Below are 23,729 nucleotides of genomic sequence, written 5' to 3' on the forward strand. Positions count from 1 at the left end.
CAGGGCCAGGGAATCAGGGGCGTGTGTTCACGCACCTCTCGGAAAGGGGTTTGGCCCATCAGAGCTTTGGATCTGGCCCGCGGGCTTGCCACCCCCATGGTGCCCAGGCCCCGCGCTGCTGATGGAAGCGGCCGGCACCATGTCCCTGTGGCCCCTGGGGGAGGGGGGTTAGAGAGCTCCGTGCACTGCCCTTGCCTCCAGGCACCGCCCCCCACAGCTCCCATTGGCCGGGAACGCAGGGGAGGGCAGCACACAGAGGGGCCACAGGGACGTGCTGCTGGCTGCTTCCAGGAGTGGTGCAGCACGGGGCCAAGGCAGGTCGGGAGCCTGTCTTAGCCCCGCTGCATACTGCTGCCACCCTGGTGCCCACACTCTGCACCCTAACCCCCACCACACCCCAACCTTCTGCCCTGAGCCCCCTGCTGTACCCTGCACCCCCTCCCGCACGCCACACCCCCTGACCTCCGCCCCTTCCTGCACAGCACACCCCCTCCCACATCCTGCACTCCCTCCTTCACCCCAGCCCCCTGCTCCAACCCTACATTCATGGCCCTGCATGCAATTTCCCCACTCAGATGTGGCCCTCGAGCCAAAACGTTTGCCTACGCCTGCTGTTAAACCAGCAAAGGTGTGAGAGCATTACTCAAGTCTGGGAAACAAGGCAGGCAGGCAGGCCTCCCCCCTGCTGGGGGCTGTAGTCCTCGCTTCCCCCAGAGGCCGTCGCACTCTCGCAGAGCAGGAGGGCTAACGAACTACAAGTCCCAGAAGCCTCCATTCTCTCCCGTCCCTCGCCCATCGCTCCCTTTTGCCTGCCGGGTATTATAGGCTGTAGCCTGACTCCGCCCTGGCGGGCGGCCGAGAGAGAACTGCACGTCCCAGGAGGCTGTGCGGCGTGCCTGCCCTTTCGGTGTTGTTGCGTCTCCCCCCGCCGCTGCTGCTGAGTTCGGTGTCCCGGGCAGGGTAGCTCCCATAGAAACCGGCTGCGCGCGGGACGAGAGCTCGCCATGGAGTCCCTGTGGGGGGGGTTCTGAGCGCGGGGCCTCGGGCCGCTGTCAGGTGGGGCTGTCGGCAGCCTGGGCTGGGGCAGCCCCGCCTGGCCGCAGGGAGCTGGGCACGGGCAAGGCGTGGCGGGCAGGCTGGGCACTGGAGGGGAGGGGCGTGAGGGGAGGGGCATCAGGGGAGGGTATGAGCGGGAGGGGGCAGGCTGGGCCAAGGGCTGTCGAGGCAGGCTGTGAGGGGAAGGGGGCACGCTGGGCCCTGGGGAGGGGTGTCAGGGCAGACTGTGAGGGGGAGGGGGCACGCTGGGCCCTGGGGAGGGGTGTCAGGGCAGGCTGGCCTGAGGGGACGGCTCAGGGCAGGCTGGGGAGATGGGTCCAGGCTATTAGGGGAAGGGGGGAAGGCTTGGCACTAGGGAGAGGGGGCCAGTGCAGGACTCTTGCAGAGCAGCATCGGAAGTGGAGGTGGTAGGGGGCGTTAAGGACATTGGCACTGTTCCTTCCTGTTTAAACCAAGTTTCTCATGTCTTTGAAACATCCAGGGCTGTTTTGCTGATAAGAGAAGGGGTTGGTGCTTTTGGGAATGGGTTGGGAAGATCACCCTGAAGTAGTAGATAAAGGAGGAGGTAGCATTTTGGGGAGCAAGCTAGACTCCAGGAGTTCCGAGTATAGCTGCTGTATTCTTGCCCATCACAGCTGTTTGGTGGCTGAAATAGCGCTGCTCCATCCCTGTGCTACAGGACCCCAGACACCCGGTTTTACAGAAGTGGATGTCTTAGCATCCTTGTGCCATGGCTCATCTGAGGGATTTTGCTAACGAGGTAGGTGATAAGAATTTGTTTGTGAAACATTATAAAAATCCTTAAAGCAAAATCTTTTAAGAACTGTACCGTTATTTACCAAACTGGGAATGTCCTGAGTGTGTTCTCAGCTGTGCTCTTCTTATCTAAGTGATTGCTGTCATGCTCCCTGATGATATCAGACTTTGACACTGCAAGAACATGGAGGCAGGAAGCATGAGACTGGCATAGATACAGTACCTCCCTAAATATAACTGTGTCCTCCTTAGGGAAGTAGCGAGTATTTTTCTCTCGCAGCATTTGAGGGGAAGCAGAATAAGAAATGGGACAGACCCACAAAGTCTGAGTTATAGAATGACTGCCTCCTAGTATAATAGACTATATGTACATCAGTAACATCCACAGTGGGCATCCTGTACTAAGTAGATGGAGCCTGTAACTTTGGAGATGGATGAGAGGCTGTTCTGTTTGACACTAAATTATACATACAAAATGATGGGTTCTAAATTAGCTGTCACCACTTAAAAAGATCTTGGAGTCATGGATAGTTCTCTGAAAACATTCAGTCAATGTACAGTGGCAGTCAAAAAAGCTAACCATATTAGGAACCATTAGGAAAGGGATTGATAATAAGACAAAGTATCATAATGCTACTATATAAATCTATGGTATGCCCACACCTTAAATACTGCATGCAGTTCTAGTAATCAAAAAACATATTAGAATTGGAAAAGGTACAGAGAGAGGCAACAAGAATGATTAAGGGTATGGAACAGCTTCCGTATGAGGAGAGATTAAAAAGACTGGGACTGTTCAGCTTAGAAAAGAGATGACTAAGGGGGGATATGAGAGCGGTCTATAAAATAATGAATGATGTGGAGAAAGTTAATAAGGAAGTGTTATTTGCCCCTTCACATAACACAAGAACCAGGAGTCATCCAATGAAATTAATATTTTAAAACAAACAAAAGGAAGTACTTCTTCACACAACACACTGTCAGCCTGTGGAACTCATTGCCAGGGGATATTGTAAAGGTCAAAAGTATAATTTGGTTAAAAAAATAATTAGATACAATCATGGAGGATGCATCTATCAATGGGTTTTAGCCAAGATGGTGAGGGACACAACGCCATGATCTGGGTGTTCCTAAGCCTCTAACTGTCAGTATCTGGGAGTGGACAACGGGATGGATTACTTGAAATTGCCCTATTCTATTAATTCCCTCTGAAGGCACCTGGCACTGGCTACTGTTAGAGATAGGATAATGGGTTAGATAGATCGTTTTCTGATCCAGTTTGGCCATTCTCATGTGAAATGTGTCTTATATGTAAGCATGCAGCAGATGAATTGATGAGGCTGTTAGATGCAGGCGCTGTGAAGGTGAAGGCTCCTGCATCAATGTGTAGGGACAGGTAGGAAGCTTGCACTAGATGAAGGGATAGTGGACTAAGGCTGAAGGAAGTTAATCAGAAGCAAGAAGAGTAATTTTGACTTGGATCACAAATAGCAAGAGAAACTGGTGGGGTTGTTTGGCTGGATTTAGTTGCTGCAAGATTGTATCTGTGAATACTGGATCCAAAGTTGCCAGTATAAATTATGCCTAATCTTTTCATTATTATAGTCTGCATCAGGGTTTCTCAGCCTTTTCCATACCATGACCCCATGTTCCAACAGAATCGTAGAAGTGTAGGACTGGAAAGGACCTTAATAGATCATCAAGTCCAGTCCCTTGCACTCAAGGCAGGACTATTGAATAACTAAACCATTACTGGTAGGTGTGTGTCTAACCTGTTCTTTAAAACCTCCAATGATAGAGATGCTATAATCTCTGTAGGCAATTTGTTCCAATGCTTAACAAATTAAAGAGTGTTCGGGACTCCCCTTCCACCTAGTCATCAAGAAAGCAACCCCCAGAGCTGCTCATAACCCCAGACTGTGAACCAATGCTCTACATAAGTAGGGGTCTGTAGAGGGTCAGCAAGAATTTGTTAAGTAAAGAATGTCCACCCATGTTCAGAGATTGGCTTGTTGATGTCAAGAGCTGACTGAAGACTAAGGATAGACTTGAGAGAGGCAGGGTGTTCCAGCAAATAGGGCACTGGGTTGGGACTCAGGTTCTATTCCCTGGTCTGTCTCGGACCTTCTATGTGATGCTGAGCAATTCAACTCCCATCTCTGTGCCTCTGTCCCCTTCTGTCCATTGTCTGTCCTGTCTACTTAGATTGTAATATCTTCAAGGGAGGGCACTCACTGAGTTTGTACAGGACCCCCACAATGGGCCCCATTCTCTGGTGGGGCCTCCAGGCCCTGTTGTAATGCAAGTAATAACTTGTGGCTGAAGCTCAGATCTGGGTTTACTCCCACTTCTGCTGCAGGCTTCCTATGTGACCTTGTAAAAGTCTTAAGAGATTGTGCCTCAGTAATACGTCACTATCTGATAGCTGTTATGAGAACTAGTGTCGGGAAAGCACTCGGATAGAAGGTTGCAAAGTATTTTTATAATAGGAATTGCCCTATTTAGCTGGACTGTAAAAATCAGTGAGACCCTCCCTCTGTGAATCAGCAGACAATGGAAAAACTGCACTAAAATGATACTGACAAGTGGCTTTTAAACATCTCCACATACAATACCTCTGGTCTGCTGCAAAAGCACTGATTTCCATTCGAGAATTGAAAGGTTAATATGTTACACAAGGTATTGCTGCACTCCCTTAAACTTGATTCCCTCCTCCAGCTGTGGCATAGAGAAACCCTGAATATTTGCCCTCGTGGTTAGAGAGTACCTGAGCCCAAGGACTGTACACAATTAAAATACACTGGTGTTAATCTCTGGGGAGCCTGGAGTTCTGCAACCACTCACCCTCGTGCTGTAGGGTGTGGCATCAGCAGTGTTTATTTTCTAAATTGTTGTGGCATAGATGAGGAAGTCTTAACTCCTGGCTTAAATCTGTGATTCCCATTGTTTGCTAAATGGGAAGAGGGCCCAGGATAGAAACGTGGAAAGGGTAGAGATGCTGTGCCCCCCAATTCTTGTATATGGGTCTGCCCCAGATTGAGAACTCTGACTTCTCTCATTGTATATAAGCACCTTTGGGTTCCTTCACATCAGCCTGGAGCATGACTCCAGCAGGTGATGCTGTAGGCAGATCTGTTTAGAGGGCCAGTTGAACTGCAGCAAAGCAGGGCTTTGCCTGGTATTGAGGCTCTTGGTTGGATATGAAAAGTTTTGGTTTCTGTGTCTGCCAAATATGCTCATCTGTACTTAGAGCCTGTTCAAAGCGGGGACTTTCCCTTCTCCAGCCCACTCCCAGAGCTTAAAGGTGTCACATCTACAACTTTTCACCTCAGCAGCAAGACCCAATAGAGCTGCCAAGCCTGGGTTTCTCACAGTGAAAAGCTTGGGATTGCGGCCAAGTTGGCTCTTAAAATGTCGCTTTTCTTAATTCCTGACGTCTGCAGTGTTTTGCTTTGTTTAAAACATAGCTACTTCAGTCACGATGGAAAGTTCCCCCACAGCTGTCACAATAGAGTGCCTTTCTCCCCCACCCCTCAACTGGCACGATAAATTGTTCTTTGCCCTGAGCTGCCTTGATATAATTGTCCTCCTCTCCCTTGAGATCAGAGTGGAATGTTCTCTCCTATTTCAAGCAGTCAGGATGAAATGTTCTTTCTCTCCCCTTCCCCCCAACAGAGTCTCATAGAGCATTGTCTCCCTCCATCCCAGATTTCAACGTGGTTGGCAGCTGTGGGATGGATGCTAAGGAATTTATATTTGAGCTGTCTTTGCTCACTTCGATTGTGTTGCCTTGTGGTGAAGGATTCCAGGTGGGCTCTTGTAATGCACCATAGTTAAGTTAGCCTGACCTGTGTTTGGCTGCTGTCTTTGTGAAGCATGGGACAGTTCATTTCTTAGCATTGAGAACAGCATATAGACCGGTTGGCATTCAAATTGGTAATGCTGAGATTTTTCTCCACTCCGTCTCTCAGCACTGTGTGAGCACGTGCATGAAGCTTGCCTGCAAGCCAACTAGAGCATCTGTGCAAAGGCTCAGCAAGTTGTAATGTGGCATTTCAAATAGAGTTTTTCTCTCTCACTATTACTTGTTGCTGGTCATGAACCAGGATCCCATTGTGTTAGGTGCTGTACAGATATGGAACAGTATTACACAGGGGACATCTGAAGAGATATTTCATTAACCTGGTGTAATCTCGCTGAGTTTCACTTATGTTACTGTGCCACAGGCTGGACAGAATTCTGTTGTAGGCAATCTGAGCATGGACCCTTACTGTTCCTGTCATATATTGTGAGGTAGCAGTAGCTGCAAATCAGTAGAGCTTTCCTACTGGGTAGTATTAGCTTATATCGGAATTGATATGTCTGGACTATCAGTACTTGAGTTATGTTTGTGACGTTGCACTTCATAATGTTTTATGGAAATATGCTTATGAAGGTAAATATGATGTAACTGGAATATGCCGTATGCAAAAGGTCTCTAGTAGGGTATCATTACAAAGCTTATAATCTACTGAGTGTGTTCATCCTATTTGTATATATGTATCATTCTTGTATCTGAAGCTAGAAATAAAAAGTATAACTTTGAGGTACTATTGTAATTATGCAAAGTGTGGGCCACTGATGATGGTTTAGAATCTTCATGGCTTCCATTGACTAGTACAATTGATTGTAAATGGCTCTGTTTACTTGCAAGCCTTTCTGTGTTTGTGTAAGCCAACCCAGGAAGAATGGTGGAATCATCTTCAACGTGGTGCTTTTCCATTTAGAAGGAGGGGTGGGAATCTGTTAGAGGGCTTATTCCTTCACCCACTTACTTCCCTGGTCCTTCTCACATGAACAGAGAGCAACAATACCCGAAGTCCAAAGGTGCAAACAATTTGATGTTTATTGGGGTGAACTTCCAGCAAGCATGATTCCAGTTTCCTTCCTTAGTATCCTCCTTCTCAGCTCTGACACCACAGAGCCTTACACCTGTGTCCCTGTTCCCATTCCTACCCTTAGCCAAACATGATTCCAACTTCCTTACTCCCATTCCCATCTCCCCCTTTAGCAAAACATGATTCCAATTTTCTTACCCCCATTCCCTGTTCCCATCTCACACACCCACACCCCGTCACTTCCTCATTGACAGATTATATAGTAAAACTTGAGTTCTGCTTAGCTATACCTTAACCAATCATTTTCCTGAAATTTAACTAACCAATCCTAACATATTGTAACATGATTATGTAACCAATTATATCCTACCACCTTAATTAGTTTACACCCAGCAAAATTAATTATACAGCAGACAGGAACAATCACAGAACCAGACAGAGATTATACAGACAAACAATAGCAAAGTGGGAACTACAATGACAAGACAACACAGAAGTGAGGATTTCCCATCCCAGCTATTGATAAGTGAGTTCTTGCCAGACAGGATGCTATCAAACTAAGTTTCCTTTTACATTTTCTAGGCACTTCCCTTTCTCTGGAGGTGATAGGAATACAATCCTGTCCTGATAGTGCCTAACAGCCCAATAGCACCTTATTTCAATGTGACTAGTTTGGAATGTGAGGATGTGACTGTTTGCTTCCCAGCTTATGGCTGCCTCTGCTGCTTAGCCAAAGGCCTTAGCCTAAGAACAGGGCCTCAGACTGTCACAGTAAGAGAAGGCCCTTACACCAGCAGACAGTGATTTTGATTCTTTCTTTTATACCTCTATCACTAGCCAAGTGATAAGAATACACCTAAATTCTTAGAGTATAGGCCTTTACAGACAGGCCTGAATATCTATATCCTAACAGAATCCAGAGAGATAAAAGATTCCCACCTTGTGCCAAAGCTATAAAAGGGGGTAGACGAGAACAAAGGATGGTCCCAGTCAGAGAGAACCCCATGTTTTTCACCTGAGATGTCTGCTGGAACTAACCAGGACTGTATCAGGGGAAAGGATTGGGCCCAGACTAGGAAGAGGTCTAGTCTGTGAAAGAAGCTTGTTGGAACATCTCTGAGGGTGAGATTTACCCGTATTCAGTTTCTTAATGTATTAGGCTTAGACTTGTGTGTTTTTGCTTTATTTTGCTTGGTGACTTACTTTATTCTCAAAAAAAAAAAAGTAAGGACTTGTGGCACCTTAGAGACTAACAAATTTATTTGAGCATAAGCTTTCGTGAGCTACAGCTCACTTCATCGGATGCATCACGAAAGCTTATGCTCAAATAAATTTGTTAGTCTCTAAGGTACCACAAATCCTCCTTTTCTTTTTGCGGATACAGACTAACACAGCTGCTACTCTGAAACCTGTCATTACTTTATTCTGTCTGTCATTACTTGAAACCACTTAAATCCTACTTTTTTATACTTAAACAAAAGTGATTTTATCTCTCTGTGTTATAGAGGGCAAACAATTTATGAGTTTACCCTGTATGCGCTTTATACAGAGTAAAATAGATTTTATTTGGAGTTTGGATCCCATTGGGAACTGGGTGTCTGGGTGCTGGAGATAGGTGACCTGCTGAGCAGTTTTTGGTTAAAGTCTGCAGCTTTGGGGGCGTGGATCAGACCTGGGTCTGTGATGCAGTAGGCAAGCACATCTGGCTCAACAAGGCAGGGTTCTGAAGTCCCAAGCTGGCAGGGAAAACTAGCTCAGAGAGGTAATTCCAGCAAATCAGATGACAGTCCCAAGGGGATCTCTGTGACCGAACCCGTCACAATGTTATTCCTGTTTCTGTTTTGTATAGGTAGGGCGAAGGCATGAGTGACCTGTTCCTGCATTCAGTCTGCATGCCAAACTCTCCTGGTCTCCAGTGGGAGGTCAGTGTCCAGAGTAACTGCTGGATTTGGCCTTTGAATTTTCACTCATTGGCAGAGTAACTCACTAGGTCACGGCTTTGCTGCAGCTGAGGGACTTGTACTGACCTGTTCAGAAATACATGTGAGAAACTTTTCATCAGCTCCTGGTGGTCTCATTTGGTCGTCCTCTCCTCAAACAAAGAAGGCTTGAGGCAGGCATGTGCCACTCCCAGACCTGGGCAAAGGGTAGTCTGCTACAAGTATGAGTGGTTCTTGGGTCTGCACTAAAGCAGCTGGGAACTTTGGAGTTTCCCATTCTAGGTGCTGACTTTTGTGTAACTTGATGGGACACAATTCCTGCCTTTAGGAATTGTGCAGTCTCCCACACCTTTGGCCAATACAGCAATACTCTAAACTGTGTTATGTTTGTTACAGAAGCTTAGCCCCCTGCTGCCCACTTCAGTCTCTGTAGTGCTCATGAAACTCAAGACAAAACCAGAACTAAATATCGCCCGCCTGTTTTGTTAACAATGAGACTGGGATCTGGATCAGATCACTGAGCCCACAACATACCCTTGTCAGTCCCCAAACAACATTCTGCAATGGTTGCTCCAGTGTCACTTCATTAATGACTATTATTCATATGCATAAGGGCCAACCAAGAATGGGACCCATTGTCCTAGGCAGTAAACAACCAGTAGTAGATGGTCCCTGCCCTGATGAGCTAACAGCCAGCCAGACACAGGATGGGGATGGGGTAGAAAACACCGGCAGAGTGAGCAATGTGAGGGCAGCCAACTGCATATTAACTGCATATCTTCCCCCTCCCACCCCCCTGCCTGTTTCAATCAGACTTGATGAACAGGAAGGTATTGGTCCTGGCTCTACATCAAACTCCCCAGTCCCCATTCCCCCCTCCCCCCCCCGTCCCTTTTATAGTGTTCTTTCTTTCAAGATGCAGTGTTCAATATGGATGTTGCCCTCTCCCTCCATGAATGCTGATCACTCTTCAGACAGGAGGGCCTGGGAGTGTCTGCACAGGGGGCCATGTGGATAGTACTTCCCTTTCTGAGCCAAGTATCCTTAATAGTCTGCTCCATCCCTACTGGTGCAAGGGTAAGCTGAATCCTGCAGGTGCAGTGGGTTGCAGACAGCACATCTGACCATTCATCAAGACTGTGGCCATGCTGTCCTATCACCCATGTTCTCTAGCTTAGATCATCTTCCTTGCTTGTATCTCTAGTTCGTTTCACCTCTACTGTTCAGTGCTGCACTTCTTCACCCCCCCGACTCCATTTCCAACATATATTTGTTGAAAGTGCAGCACTGTTTGGGTGTTGCCATGGTTGCATGAGGATGTTTGGTATCTTAGATTAAAAAGCACATTAAAATCCTGTTCAGCTAGCTGAGTTTGCTGACTGCCCTTGTCTATTGCCCTGTGTGGAGATGTAATATTGTTGGGAAGGGTTGTTTATCTGCTGTGCCCGGTCCAAAGGCTTCTTAATATGCCCAATTGGTTTAATTATTAAACATCAACTGAGGCACTCATTGAGGACCAGCTGCAAGAACCCGGTGAGGAAATGGGAAAATGCAGCTGTCCTGACCTCAGATAAAATCTCAGTTGAATTCAAAGTTTAGCTAGGGAGTGGTCCCTCACTGAGGTGTTTGTAGGTTAGTATGTATCATGTGCTTGTTCTGAGAAGCCATGGGTGTGAAAACCCATACATCGTAATTGCTTGGTTATTTCCCACAAGTCACGCAGGATTTTCCAGAACCTAGACTTGCCTTTAAGAAAGCCCTTCTGATCACAAAGAGCCTTTTACCATTACAAAGCAATGCAATACCTCTGAGTCTGCAGTTGGGCCGAATGAAATGGCATCAAAGAGTGATGCAGACTTCCCAGCCACCCACATTCATAGTAATGAAGTATTAACTCTGAGGCCTAATTATGACCATGTAAATGCCAATATTACTCCGTGGGTCATCACATTAGAAGCATCCCAGTTAATGTGCTTATTTAGTGAGGCTGAATGTGCTTGTCACATCTGGACATGCCATTCATTTGAAAGGCTTGTCCAGAAGAAATACTCAGCAGCAGATCAGCTACTTTTTTGATGTATTCAGGTTTCTGGGATCCTTGCTGCTTTCCTTCAGAATGGAGTGGCGCTTACCTTGCCAACAGCAAAAGAATGGTGCACTCCACTGGGGTGGTGTAATCAGTAAGTCTGAGCAGCTGCCCTTGTGTTATTGTGAAATCTGATAGTAAAATGAAGGGGCAAAAGGGAGAGAAAACATCCCCCTCTTAATCTCCCTGCAAAAAACACTGCAGACTTGGGGTGGGAGGATATCCCACTGGATTTCTATTTGCCCTGGTCTTGGGATACCATTTGGCTCAGTTACAACATGCTCACTAAGCTGTAGGAACAGAAGGCTGGATCTGACACTCCAGAGTCTACATTTCTATACGCATACAGCAAACAATCTTTCATTGTTATTAAACACTTCTAGTCTAGTACTGCTTAGAGGTCAGTCAGGTCAGGGCCCCATTGTCCTAGGCACTGTACAGAGATCCTTTGCAATACACAGTCCCTCGCCCGAAGAGCTGACAGTTTTTTCAGAGACCCCTTTCTATGCACTTGGAGGGCTAAGGTAGCGGTCCCCAAACTTTTAGGGTCGCGTCCCCCCCTTGTCCATGCCCACCCAGGGATTGGGAGAGGGGGTGCTGCTTGTTGGGGGAGGGAGGGATCTGGACGGGGTAAGGGGGCAAGGCTGGGGCCACAGTGTGGGGCGCGGCCAAGACTGGGGGTGGGGCTGGGAGCAGAACCGGGGCTGGACCACAGTGAGGGCCAGCAGCTGGGGCCGCGGTCGGGTGTAGAGCTGCAGATGGGCTGCAGTCAGGGGCCGCGGATGGGGGTGGGGCAGGGGCAGAGGCAGAGAGGGGCTGGCTGGCGCTCCCTACCTGCCCCTGGGGCTGGCTGGGTCCCGTTACACCCCTCAGAACATTCCCCATGCCCCCTAGGGGGCATGCCCCACAGTTTTGGAACCACTGGTCTAAGATCGTTTTTCGTTTCTCCCAGGCATGGGGTGGTACCATGGTAAGTCTGTGTGCGGGAAGACCTCTTGTCATATATCTGGAGGTCTATTATGGACCTTGAGGATGCCTTATAAGATGAGCTCTCTCATAGAAGGGTAGTGGGGGTCAGTGTGGTGACAATAACCCTGTTTTAGAATAGAGAACCCTGTGGGTGGCTTATGGTTTGACCCTTTCACCTTGTCTCTGCCTTTCGGTTAGCACTCCAGGGTGGACCCAGAAGAACTGTTCACCAAGCTGGAGAGGATTGGTAAAGGCTCGTTCGGTGAGGTGTACAAAGGAATCGACAACCGCACCAAGGAGGTGGTTGCCATCAAGATCATTGACCTGGAGGAGGCGGAGGATGAAATTGAGGACATCCAACAGGAGATCACTGTGCTCAGTCAGTGTGACAGTCCCTACATAACCCGCTACTATGGGTCCTATCTGAAGGTAGTCAAAGCTTCTACAGGGGAGAGCCTCCCTCGTACTCTAGCTCAAATCTGTGGGTGGGGATGGTATCCTAGAACAGCAGGAAGCAGGCTGGGGTTTGTGACTAATAGCTGCAGGATGGATGTCCAGCAGGGGTGGGCTCCACTGTCAGCAAAGAACATCATATCTGCGGGAAGGGTGTAATGGCAATTTCCATTGTGTTTACCTGCCCTATTGTGGATCTTGGCTGTTGCAGAACACACTGTAATGATCTTCATATATACAATTCACCCAAAGAAGTGGGGGCTCTGCTAGAACGAGAGTGCTCCATCAAAGAGACAGGCCCCCAAACAGATTTCCTATAAAGGAGGTAGCTCCCACCCACCTTCACCTAGAGGATTCTCTTTCTGGCTTTAGAGTCCTCAGTGATGTTGCCTTTGCATCTCTGGGGACCCAAACTTTGTCTCCAAAAAGGAGAATCGCCACTTCCAATACAGCTTTGGAAGATATGTTGCCTGTACCCATAAACTGCTGTCTGGCTTTTCTCTCTGGTTTTCCCCTGGCATTGTGTATCCGTGTTTAGCAAGCAGAAGGTCTGAGACTTTGATTTGACAGTTCTGTGATAGTCTATGCTCCATCTTTCTTCCATCCCCATTCCCTTCCTTCTGGGAGTTGCTCCTTCAACAGGCACTTTCAGGAATGCTATGAGTTGTGCAGAACCGCCGAGGAAGGGAGCCAGGTTATTCTCAGGGTTTGGGGCCCTAACTTGGGTTTCTTGTAGAGGCTACCATGGCAGTTGCAGAAAGCACTACTTCTAGTAGAGCCCAGTCTGCCTCCACTCTTCTCTGCATGAATTCCCTGCATGGCAGTGTGAAGTGGCAGCCCAGCCCTTGTCTCAGCACACCTGCCAGTTACCTTGGCTTGTCTGAACAAAGGCTGTCAATCTCACTGAACCCTGCAAGTGGGATTGGGTGCTCAAATGGTTTGAGGCTGCCAGACTCATTCAGCTTCTCACTTAAACCAGTCTGTAATACTGTAAGGGATGAACAGCAAGGTATTGCTTTTACTGTTGACGTATATGACGGTAACATTTAGGAACCCCAGTCAAGGATCAGGGCCCTGTTGTGCTAGACACTGTACAGACATGACAGAGAAAACACTCCCTACCCCAGAGAGCTCCCACTCTAGGGGTTGCACAGAATACAACAGGTCAGTGAAACACAGGGTGCATGAGAACGGGGAGATTGAGGGAACAATGAAATAGACCAAGTGTAACACTTAGAAACAATGTTGGGTTGAGTAGGAGACTAGGTCTGCTGTGGGAACGATAATGGGGTCAGGAGCTTTTTATCTCAGCTGCCACTAGTGACTGGAAGTCACCACTATCTGGTGGCTGTTTGGAGACGTATCTAAGATGAGTTGATAGTCTAGTGAAAAAATGTGGATGCTGCTCAACCACCATCCCTGTTGGCAGCCTCTACTGAGGCCAAGGACTGAAAAACTACCCTCCCTTCCTTAGGGAGGTTGTTTCTAGGATCAGCTGGAGATACATTGATAGAGGCACATGGGGAAGATTGCATGGCTGCTGCCTGTCTCCAAGGTGCCAGACTGAGCACTAAATTCACTTAGAAAAAAATAAAGGTTGGAAGGGAAGTATGTGATGGGATTCCTCCCAGGGTCTAATTTCCGTGCAGCAGTACTGTGTCAATGAGGGATGAATGGAAGCTTGCCTGACTTGGTCCTAATCTGGCTGTGGAGGTTGAGTGCCTGTTTGGTCTATTGAGTGAAGAGCTGTGCACAAGTTTCATGGCTGGTGGGGTAGGGCCCGATTGAGGTTTGATTTTTGTTTTAATCTTAACACACTGCCCAGTGCTCACCCAAACATGTTTTCCTGCCTCTCTTGCAGAGTACCAAGCTGTGGATAATCATGGAGTACTTGGGTGGAGGCTCAGCACTGGATTTGGTAAGCAGCTTGGTCAGTCCTAATCTATTAACACATGGACACATGTGGCCCACAACCAGAGGCTGGAACCTTAGTTTGTGAAACAACCATAAAGTTGGTTTTTATTAGCCCTACTAAGTCTTATTCAGAGCCATTTGCCTAAGGAGTAGAAAATGCAGAGCAGGCATGCTGGCTACAAAGCCTGTTTTATGCCAGGATGGAGAAATCATTTGCTCTATGACCCTCTGGGAAGTCTGTACCCACCTATCTAAGCACCATTGTACAACACACCCTGCTGCTCTATTTCTGAGATAACCTGTCACCTACAATCAGTGTTGGCTTGTCCTGTTAGAATGACACTATATCCATGCTACACCAGATGCTAAAGCAGGGGTGGGCAAACTTTTTGGCCAGAAGGCCACATCGGGATGCGAAACTGTATGGAGGGCTGGGTAGGGAAGGCTGTGCCCTCCAGATAGCCTGGCCCCCACCCCCTATTTGTCCCCTCCCACTTCCCGCCCCCTGACTGCCCCCCTCAGAACCCCTGACCCATCCAACCCCCCGCTCCGTGTCCCCTGACTGCCCCTTCCCAGCACCCTCTGCCCCAAACTGCTCCCCCTCCCCGACCCCACCACCTATCCAACCCCCCTGCTCCCTGTCTCCTGACAGGCCCCCCAGGACTCCCACTCCCTAACCAACCCTCCCTGTCCCTAGACTGCCCTGTCCCATATCCACACCCCTGCCCCCTGACCGGCCCCCAGGACTCCCACACCTTATCCAACCCCTGCCCCGTTCCCCATCCCCTGACCGCCCCCCCTCCCCAAACCTCCGCCCCATCCAACCGCCCCCTGCTCCCTGTCCCCTGACTGCCTCCCGGGACTCCCTACCCCTTATACAAACCACACTGCCGCCGTCACCCCCTTACCATGCTGCTCAGAGCAGCAGGAGCTGCCCGGAAGGAACCAGCCTTGCTGCCTGCATGACGAGCTGAGGCTGAGGAGAGGGGGGGGGGGACAGTGAGGGATGGGGGACAGTAGGGGAGGGCCGGGGGCTAGCCTCCCCGGCCAGGAGCTCAAGGGCCGGGCAGGACGGTCCCACAGGCCGGATGTGGCTGTTGGGCCATAGTTTGCCCCCTTCTGCGCTAAAGAATAGAGATGCAGAACACATGTGGGTCTCAACTTTGCTGTGTGACACCCCTGCACCTCCATTGATCTAATGCATGTGTAAGTGGGACAATGGAAGGACTGGGATAACTCATTTTTCTTGCACATGTTGGTAACTCCTTTAGTGTGTCCTAACTAAAATGGGATGATTCAAACACTCCACAGGCAGTCCTCAGTCACACTTAACAGATGTTTGTATACCAGCTGTGATACACAATTGATTAAATAGAATGAATCTAAACTTTGGGGTGTTCCTGCCCTGCCTATCTGTGAAGAGTGGGTGGGGTGATGGAATTCCAGTGTCAAATCTTGTTCTTCTATATAAAAAGGCATGCCTGACCTATAGCGCCCCTATCTGGGCAAGTGTGGCTCAACCATACTCTGCCTTAGTTTCCTTTCTTGAACTCCTTAAAAACTCCATACAGGAATTCCATTAATACCCTGGTTTATTATCATAAACTGTGCCAATCAAAATAAAGTTCTCACAGACCCAATATCATCCTTCTCAGCCCTACCTAGGTGGAATCTTGTTCCCTGAAGTCTGCTCTCTGACTGTCTCTTCCAGAGCTTTTCAGGCTTCTCTCCTTACCTGCCTGGGTTGAGAGAGGGCAGTGGATAGCCCTGAAGTATTAAGACTCTACTGCAGCTTCCAGGAGCCTTCTAAGTCTTTGCATCTTCACTCTGTCTTCCCCCTAGCACATCCTGTTTGCCTCTTTATAAAAACCAGTTGCCTTCTCTTAAGCCCAATTGGGCAGCAGCAATTCAGACAGAGGTGTACTGGACCCTGCTCCCTCTTAAAGGGGACAGTCACACCGTGACACTCACCTTAGCAGAGAATTCTTTGAGTTCTCAGCCTTTCCAGTGCAATAACTGATGCCCTGAGCCTGCAATAAGAACAATGCTGTTGGACCCCACTGACTTCAGGGGGGCATTTGCACAGAGTTCATTGAAGGGTCAGGGCCTCAGTTACTACATTGGAAAGGCTGAGAACTCAGCTAGGGTGGGATTTTGTCATCCTACTTTGTCTCAGAAGCACCTCTCTTGCTGTTGCACCAGCTGAAATGCTGTGCGCTTGCACGCATGCACCCAGAGACTTGGACAGATTGGATCTTTATATTTCTGTGTGTGTAATGTATTCCCAGCCTAAAGCAGATGAGTGTGGCAAACCTTGATTTTGATTCTTATATTTAATGGTGGGGGTATAAAACACAGAAGTAGACTTCCTGATTGGCATGTCTGCCAGTAGGTGTCTGACACTGCTATGGAGGAGATTTTGTGTTACAAACGGAGGTCAGGAAATGTGGAACCTGCTAGGAATCACTCTAGTGGTGTGTGAATATCTGTCATAAAAGTTGTGTAGGAAATTTCAGATCATCTCCCCTCCCTCCTCCAACTTATTTTTCCCTCTGTCATTCTCTCACCTCTTCACTTCTATTTAATGCCTATGTTCCTTCCTTTTTTCCCTCCAAACACTCTCATTCATTCCTCTCCCCACTTTTCTTCCATGTTTAGCTAAAGCCAGGACCCTTGGAAGAGACCTACATTGCCACTATCCTGCGAGAAATCCTCAAGGGCTTAGATTACCTGCACTCTGAGAGGAAGATTCACAGGGACATCAAAGGTCAGGCTTGGAGAACACAGCCTCTTTGTTCTTGAGTGATGATCCCACCAGCCCTTAGACAAACGTACAGAAGCAAACTGAGGGTACAACCAGAATTGCTTTGTAATCCACTACGTTTACTATCAGTACTTTGTTCCTGAGATCATAAACCTCATATTCTTGCAGATGAGGATGAGTTTCTGCCTATGTCTAGGACTTGGGGTGGGGTGGAGGGTCAGCAGCACCAGTCTGGCACCTGTGATTTGGGTGAGGACATGGAACAAGGGGAGATAGCAGAATTGCTCAACTGCCTGCTGACTGTTGTTGGTTAGAGTTGGAGCTTCTGTTTCTGTATGTAAGACCCTGAGTAGTCTGAGTGCTGATCATTATGGACACGACTTGTGTGTGGCTCTATTGTTGTGGCTGGAAACTTTTTCGGTATGTGTGACTGGAGCTGCCCCACCGAGAGCTCTGAAGCCTGCATGAGAAGAGCACAACTATGCTAGAAACAGAAGGGCTGCTGCCATTATTGCCTCCTGCTTCTCATCTTACAGCATCCAAGTATACTAGATGCCATGCGGTACTGAGACAAAGTTCCTGCCCCCAAAAGCTTAGCTGGACTACTTTCCTTCCATTGCATCATGCTTGAGATCAAACAGTCGTGGGGGCATGGGGCAGGAGGGATATGGTGACCTCAATAAGAGTATCTGACTGGGCAGAGAGGGTGAGAGCATTGAATATTCAAAGAACATAGTGGCTAGTGACTTGGGGCCCAACTTGAGATGGGCCTAATATTCAACCAGTGCTGAGCACTCACCCACTGAAAATCAGGCCCTTTCAGGGTGTTTCAAGATGGGTCTCCAGTGACTCTTCATGAGGCCCTGTGCTGTAGGGCCTCCTTCAGCCTCCAGGAATTCCTTCAAAACTAGTCATGGAGCTGCCAGATAAATGTTCCCCTTCTTCCCCTAAATGCATGAACCTGCTTCGAGTTGCTTGAGATACTGAATCTGGAAATCAAAGCTGGGAGTTCTGTCTCAAAAACCTGAGCCACTAGATTCCTTGTTGGTTACAGGAGTTTCAGGAACCATTTGACTTACTCTTGTTTGTGTGAACAGCTGCCAATGTGCTGCTATCGGAACAAGGGGATGTGAAACTGGCTGACTTTGGTGTGGCTGGACAGCTGACGGACACCCAGATCAAAAGAAATACATTTGTTGGGACTCCCTTCTGGATGGCCCCAGAGGTCATCAAACAGTCTGCCTATGACTTTAAGGTGAGTTGGTGGGGTAGATGAAGGGCTCTTACACTTTATTGCTGCATTACTTAGGTAATACTACATGCTTATGTTAACACTAGGATGAACATAAAGATTGGAGCCTTGTCTCAAGAGAGAGGTCTCATCATATGAGGGATTGGGGTCTGTTGGGGAAGCCTGTGACTAAATGCCCCATAGACCTCAGGTGAGGCTGGTCCCTTCAGTGAAGTGAATGTTGCATGCACCTTCTGCTAGCCGCCAAGTGCATAGCATAGCACTTCTCGCTCCTCTGACGTCACTCTTCTCACTCCTCTCTCAGGCAGATATCTGGTCCCTTGGAATCACAGCCATTGAACTCGCAAAGGGAGAGCCCCCGAATTCTGACCTGCATCCTATGCGGGTGCTCTTTCTGATCCCCAAAAACAACCCTCCAACACTGGAGGGACATCACAGCAAGCCCTTCAAAGAATTTGTGGAAGCCTGTCTCAACAAGGACCCTAGATTTGTAAGTATAATTTCCTTCCTCTTGCTGCAGATAGAATGGAATGTCTGGGACATAGAACTCCAGAGTCCAAAGGTGCCTAGAAATCCTCAGCAGAAGGACATGTTAGTGCTACAGTCTTGGAGAGAAATTAGCAGCAGGTTGCAAAATGAAAAAGCAGGCATGGCAGAAAGCTTTTGGGTGTTAGTCATGGCTCTTGCAGATCTTGGCTACTGTAATGTTTAGCATACTCTCTGTTTCCTGATTTGCCACAGAGGCCAACTGCTAAAGAGTTGCTAAAGCACAAGTTCATCACACGCTATACCAAGAAAACCTCATTCCTCATGGAGCTGATTGACCGATTCAAGCGCTGGAAGTCAGAGGGCCATGGAGAGGACTCCAGCTCTGGTGATTCTGACATGTGCGTATGCCACCTGCCCTGGTGCTCGCCTCAATACCCTGCTGTGGCCTATCCTCCCAAATCCTATTCACTACCACTTCAGAGCACAGAGACCCAATGAAGTGGGGAAGGGAGAGGGAGGATCCCTGAGCCAGGTTGGTGTGACTGTTCCCCATCTTCTTCGTGGTAGTGAGCATCTGATAGACTTTCAAGCCCTGGTTAGGGGAGCAACATATAGATATGTGAGTATATAGTATTGCAGTTCTCTTTGCATTTGGACCTCCTCATATGCTACTGTGGAGCCTTTGCTCAGTTTTGGATCAATGTAGGTGAGGAGCTAAAAGTATTGGCTGGAGAAAAGAAATGTTTTATGAGCTAAGTACTATAGGGCTTGGATCCAGGTCCCAAAATGTGTAAGGCTAGTAGGTTAACCCACTGTGCCACCTAGCCCATAGAGCACTCCTACTCTTTTACCTTCTTTATCTCTAACAGGCATTCAGCTAAACACATTACCTAACTTCAGAAGAGCCTTCATGGAGGATAGGTCCATCAGTGGTTGATGGGCAGGGATGGTGTCCCTAGCCTCTGTTTGCTAGAAGCTGGGAATGGGTGACAGGGCATGGATCACTTGGTGATTACCTTTTCTGCCCGTTCCCTCTGGGGCACCTGGCATTGGCGACTGTCGGAAGAAAGGATATTGGGTTAGATGGACCTTTTGGTCTGACCCAGTATGGCCGTTCTTATGTTCAGAGCATGTAGCTCTGAGACCATATTGCAGTAGCTCAGGGGTGGCCAACCTGTGGCTCCGGAGCCACGTTCAGCTCTTCAGAAGTTAATATGCGGCTCCTTGTATAGGTTCCGACTCCAGGGGTGGAGCTACAGGCACCAACTTTCTAATGTGCTGGGGGGTGCTCACTGCTCAACTCCTGACTCTGCCACAGGCCCTGCTCCCACTCCACCCCTTCCCCTCCCCTCAGCCTGCAGTGCCTTCGCTCCTCCCACTTAGAGCCTCCTGCATGCCACAAAACAGCTGATTGGGAGGTGCAGGCAGGGATGGGGAGGTGCTGATCGGCGGGGCTGCTGGTGGGTGGGAGGTGCTGGGAGCAGGGGGTGGGTGAAGGAGCTGATGGGGGGCTGCTGACGTATTACTGTAGCTCTCTGGCAATGTACGTTGGTAAATTCTGGCTCCTTCTCAGGCTGAGGTTGGCCACCCCTGCAGTAGCTGGATGGTCCTACCTGTAGCTAAACTGATATAAGGAGGTTAAAATGCTTAACAGTGACAAGTGGATTTTTGTTTTTTTGGGATGGGCAATTTCAGACCCTTTAAAGGGGCCTGACTCTTCTGAATTGGGTGATTAGAACTTAATGAAAATCAAACCCTATTAGTGCCTCAAATTGGGCATCTAGAATTGCTAGTTACTCCTGAATCTTTACTATAGGTCTCTGACAGACCAGATTTATGTCTTTGGTTCATGCAGGGATCTGGGAACTAGAAGAACTAAAATGGTAGTGAGCCTGGCTCTATGCAATGAGCAGTATGGACCAGAGAGTCTGATAATCTGAAGGTGTTTCAGTTTGGATCAAATCAGATTTTCTAGACTGACTTGAATTAAATTTCCCCAGTGCACCTAAAGTGGCAGCTGTTGTTCTGCCCCCTTGCAAAATGCCCAGAGCCCTGGGGTGAAAGGTAACTATGGCTGGCTGTAGTGCATCATCTGGGAGCACAAGGGCTCAGAAATGGAAGGGTTCATGTCCTCTGTGTGTGTGGTACATCGTGCAGGCTGTATGTCGAACTCCTTCTCCTTCTGTTTCTAGTGATGGAGACGCAGAAGATGGAGACCAGGGTCCAATCTGGACGTTCCCACCAACTATTCGCCCCAGTTCCCTTAAACTGCACAAAGGAATAGCTCTCCATGGCTCCCAGAAGGTCAGTCTGCTGACCTTGTCATCAAAAAACAGGGTGATCAGGAAATGGGTTGAGCCTAGGAGCAGGGACAGCCACCTTTTCGGTGCACTTGTATGACATTCTTTGTTCTTAATTTTCTAATGTTGCCCCCAGCCTGGCACCTGAGCATGGTGTGGGCAGTATTATAGGGGTGCATATTCCATGCCCCCAGGATGCTGACAATTAAGGCTCATTCTCTGAGGATGGGTTGGGGAGCCCCCCCTAAGGATGCCGGTAATGCTGCTGTAACAGCTACTAGAATGTGGAACAGTTTGGTGCTCACAAGTGCCTAGTGCATCACCTCTGCTGACACTGTAGCACCTCTTGTCCTGTCTCTCTCTCTGAGTAAATGGATGCTACTGATGATGGAGACTCCCCAGTAGGAGTCAGCACTAGCCTTTCTAGCCAACCAGTCTCATTCCTCCAGTTGTAAAGGAGAATAGCTAATGTTGATCTCTGGGAGGAGATGTGTTTCAGACACAAAGGAAATGGCAGATTGAAGCACCTTTGTGGGCTGGGATGCACCCTTCCATGGGTATGTCTGCTGCATGTATTCATCATCTCTCCGTGTTTTGCTTTCCAGTCTGCTGAGCCCATCAAGCGGCAGCCCCGATCACAGTGTCTCTCCACGCTTGTCCACCCAGTCTTTGGGGAGGTGAGAAGGCCATTTTCTTTGTTTGCGATGCCTGCAGGTAAAGGGGTAGCAGCTGGGTAGTTGTTCGGGAAACATGTAAATGGGAGGGATCCTTGAGGGTGAAGAAGAGCAGGGCGCCTGGCGGGGCCAGGGGGTAGTGAAACATCTCTTAGTTTAGAAAAGCCAACTCTGTATGTACTGCTTAAAAGAGCTGTCCCTAATATACCTGTCCTGCCTAAACCTACCCTGGGCAGGAGTACAGTGCTGCCTACAGTTTCTTGCCCTTCTTTTTTCAGCTCTTCCCTCTTCTACGTGAGCCTCATGAGCCCAGGTTACAGAATGTCTGTCCTTCTCTGCATCATCCTCTCTGATTGCCTGGTAGCCTGGCCTTCCTCAAGTCCCTCTCCCAATACAGATTCCCTCACATGCCTAGTGCTAGGAGAATGCCTGATTTCAGCAGTCCCCTCACCTGTGTGAGGTTAAGACATGTCCTGCTTGGGCAGAGCAGGAATCAGGGTTTGCCAACACTGGGCAACTTTATTTATTTGTTACTCTGTTTAAATCCCCTGCCTAATGCCATCTGCACCCACTTTGTCTTCCCGTTACATGCTGCTGCCCACAGCAGGTCACCAAAACTGCATTTTTCCAGTGAGAGAAGTTAGATCTAGAACTGGCCTTCTGTGAGTTCTAGACCTTCCTTCCATCTGTCCCACATTTTATCCTGGTTCTTTAATAGCTGGGCCTGGCTGTGATTCGCAGAGGAATTGCTAAGGAATTAGCCATATGCAAGCGATGGAGTGGGGGGAGGTGCAGAGAACCTGAAGTAACTATAAAACATAAACTTGTCCTAATTGCTGCAATGTTGGTGCCTTTTAGAGCTTCTATTATGTGATTAACAGTATGCACGTAACTGGTGGGGGACAGGAGAGTCAAGGTCCTGTCTACATATCTCCTGTGCTTCTGTGGCCCTCATAATATCTTAGCACTGTGAAATCCCAGTGAGAGTCACACCCCTCAGCAAGTGCTTTCAGATTCAGGTGTCCGAAGGCAGGCATCTGAGAGAAAGTAACCTGATTTTCAGAGGTGCTGAGCATCAGCAATTCCCACTGGCTTCTGTAGGAGTGGATTCTTCAGGCACCCACACTTGAAAATAATATCCCCAAAGCCTCTAGGCCAGTGTCAAGTAGACTTGCCTCAAAAAGAAACCTGCCTGTCACAGCTTCCATCCCTATGTGACTGGGATAAAGCCTCAGGCCAGGGGCACTGGTAAGTGTGTGTGAATAGATTGTGCACATTTTCAAAACTAGTTTTATTTTTTACCCTGGTGGAAAAGCCCTCTAGAACCTAACAGGGATGAGCCAGTGTGATTCTGCAGACCTATAAAATTTAATGACCTACAGCCTTTCGAGGGTTTTTTTTAACTAGCTTATAGGAAGTCCGCTATTAAATTTCATAGGTTTGCAGAATCACATTGGCTTCAACCCTGTTAAGTTCCAGAAGGCTCTTCCATTTGGCTTGCATTTTATAGGGTAACTTTTAGAACACACTTACAAAATGCACAAAATATTTAAAGCACTTTCCCTTCCTTACCTTGAAAAACCAAACCAGCTCCCATCACAGACCACTGAACAAAGTGGGTGATGTAATATCTTTATTGGACCAACTTCTGTTGGTGAAAGAAACAAGCTTTTGAGCTACACAGAGCTCTATATAGGTCTGACTGAACAGTTGGTCATTAGATGTTAGTGGCTTGTGGGTTTCTACCACTTGAGCTTAGCAAAGGAAAGGCCTCATATCCCACTGTCCTTCCCCTGAGACTCTGCACTTGAGTTCTTTCATCAAGTGGAGGTGAAAGTAGATCCTTAAGTGAGATTGTGAATGACTTTTCAGTCCAGCAGTTCTCAGTGCTGCTTGTCTGTCGTTCCCCAACCTTGGTTGCTGCACATAAATAAATAGTGAAGTACGTGGGTGGCTGTGACAGCTGAGGCTTTTTTTGTGTGTGAAATGGCAGTTCACTCATTGAGGGAAGGCAGATGTGTATCTTGTTAAATGAAGTTAGTTTTCGTCCAGCAGGGGGACTGTGAGTATAGGGATGGTCCCAGCCTCAGATTAGCATTAAGATTTGCCTTGTCCTGGTTTCTGTCTTTGTGAGAGGGAACGTGAACTCAAAGAATTAGGTTGCTCCTACGATTACATGCAAGGAACTATGAGGACAAG

General features: G+C 48.2%; 1 protein-coding gene across 5 annotated transcripts in view; it reads left to right on the top strand.

Annotated features, from left to right (window-relative positions):
• Positions 1-889: 889 nt before the first annotated feature.
• Positions 890-23,729, top strand: part of STK25 (serine/threonine kinase 25) — a 41,516-nt gene continuing 18,676 nt past the window's right edge. For 2 of the 5 annotated variants that reach the window (XR_012160859.1, XM_073360456.1), the window contains exons 1-9: positions 8,594-8,611; positions 11,883-12,113; positions 13,999-14,055; positions 16,710-16,818; positions 17,913-18,070; positions 18,372-18,557; positions 18,809-18,954; positions 20,749-20,860; positions 21,462-21,533. Coding sequence is in view for 4 of the 5 variants with exons in the window: in XM_073360456.1 (XP_073216557.1) it covers positions 14,020-14,055; positions 16,710-16,818; positions 17,913-18,070; positions 18,372-18,557; positions 18,809-18,954; positions 20,749-20,860; positions 21,462-21,533 (819 nt within the window). In the remaining variant the exon portion in view is untranslated. The other 3 variants (XM_073360458.1, XM_073360457.1, XM_073360459.1) reach the window with 3 other exon arrangements.

The sequence above is a fragment of the Lepidochelys kempii genome, chromosome 9, assembly GCF_965140265.1.
Source record: "Lepidochelys kempii isolate rLepKem1 chromosome 9, rLepKem1.hap2, whole genome shotgun sequence".
Lineage (NCBI taxonomy): Eukaryota > Metazoa > Chordata > Testudines > Cheloniidae > Lepidochelys > Lepidochelys kempii.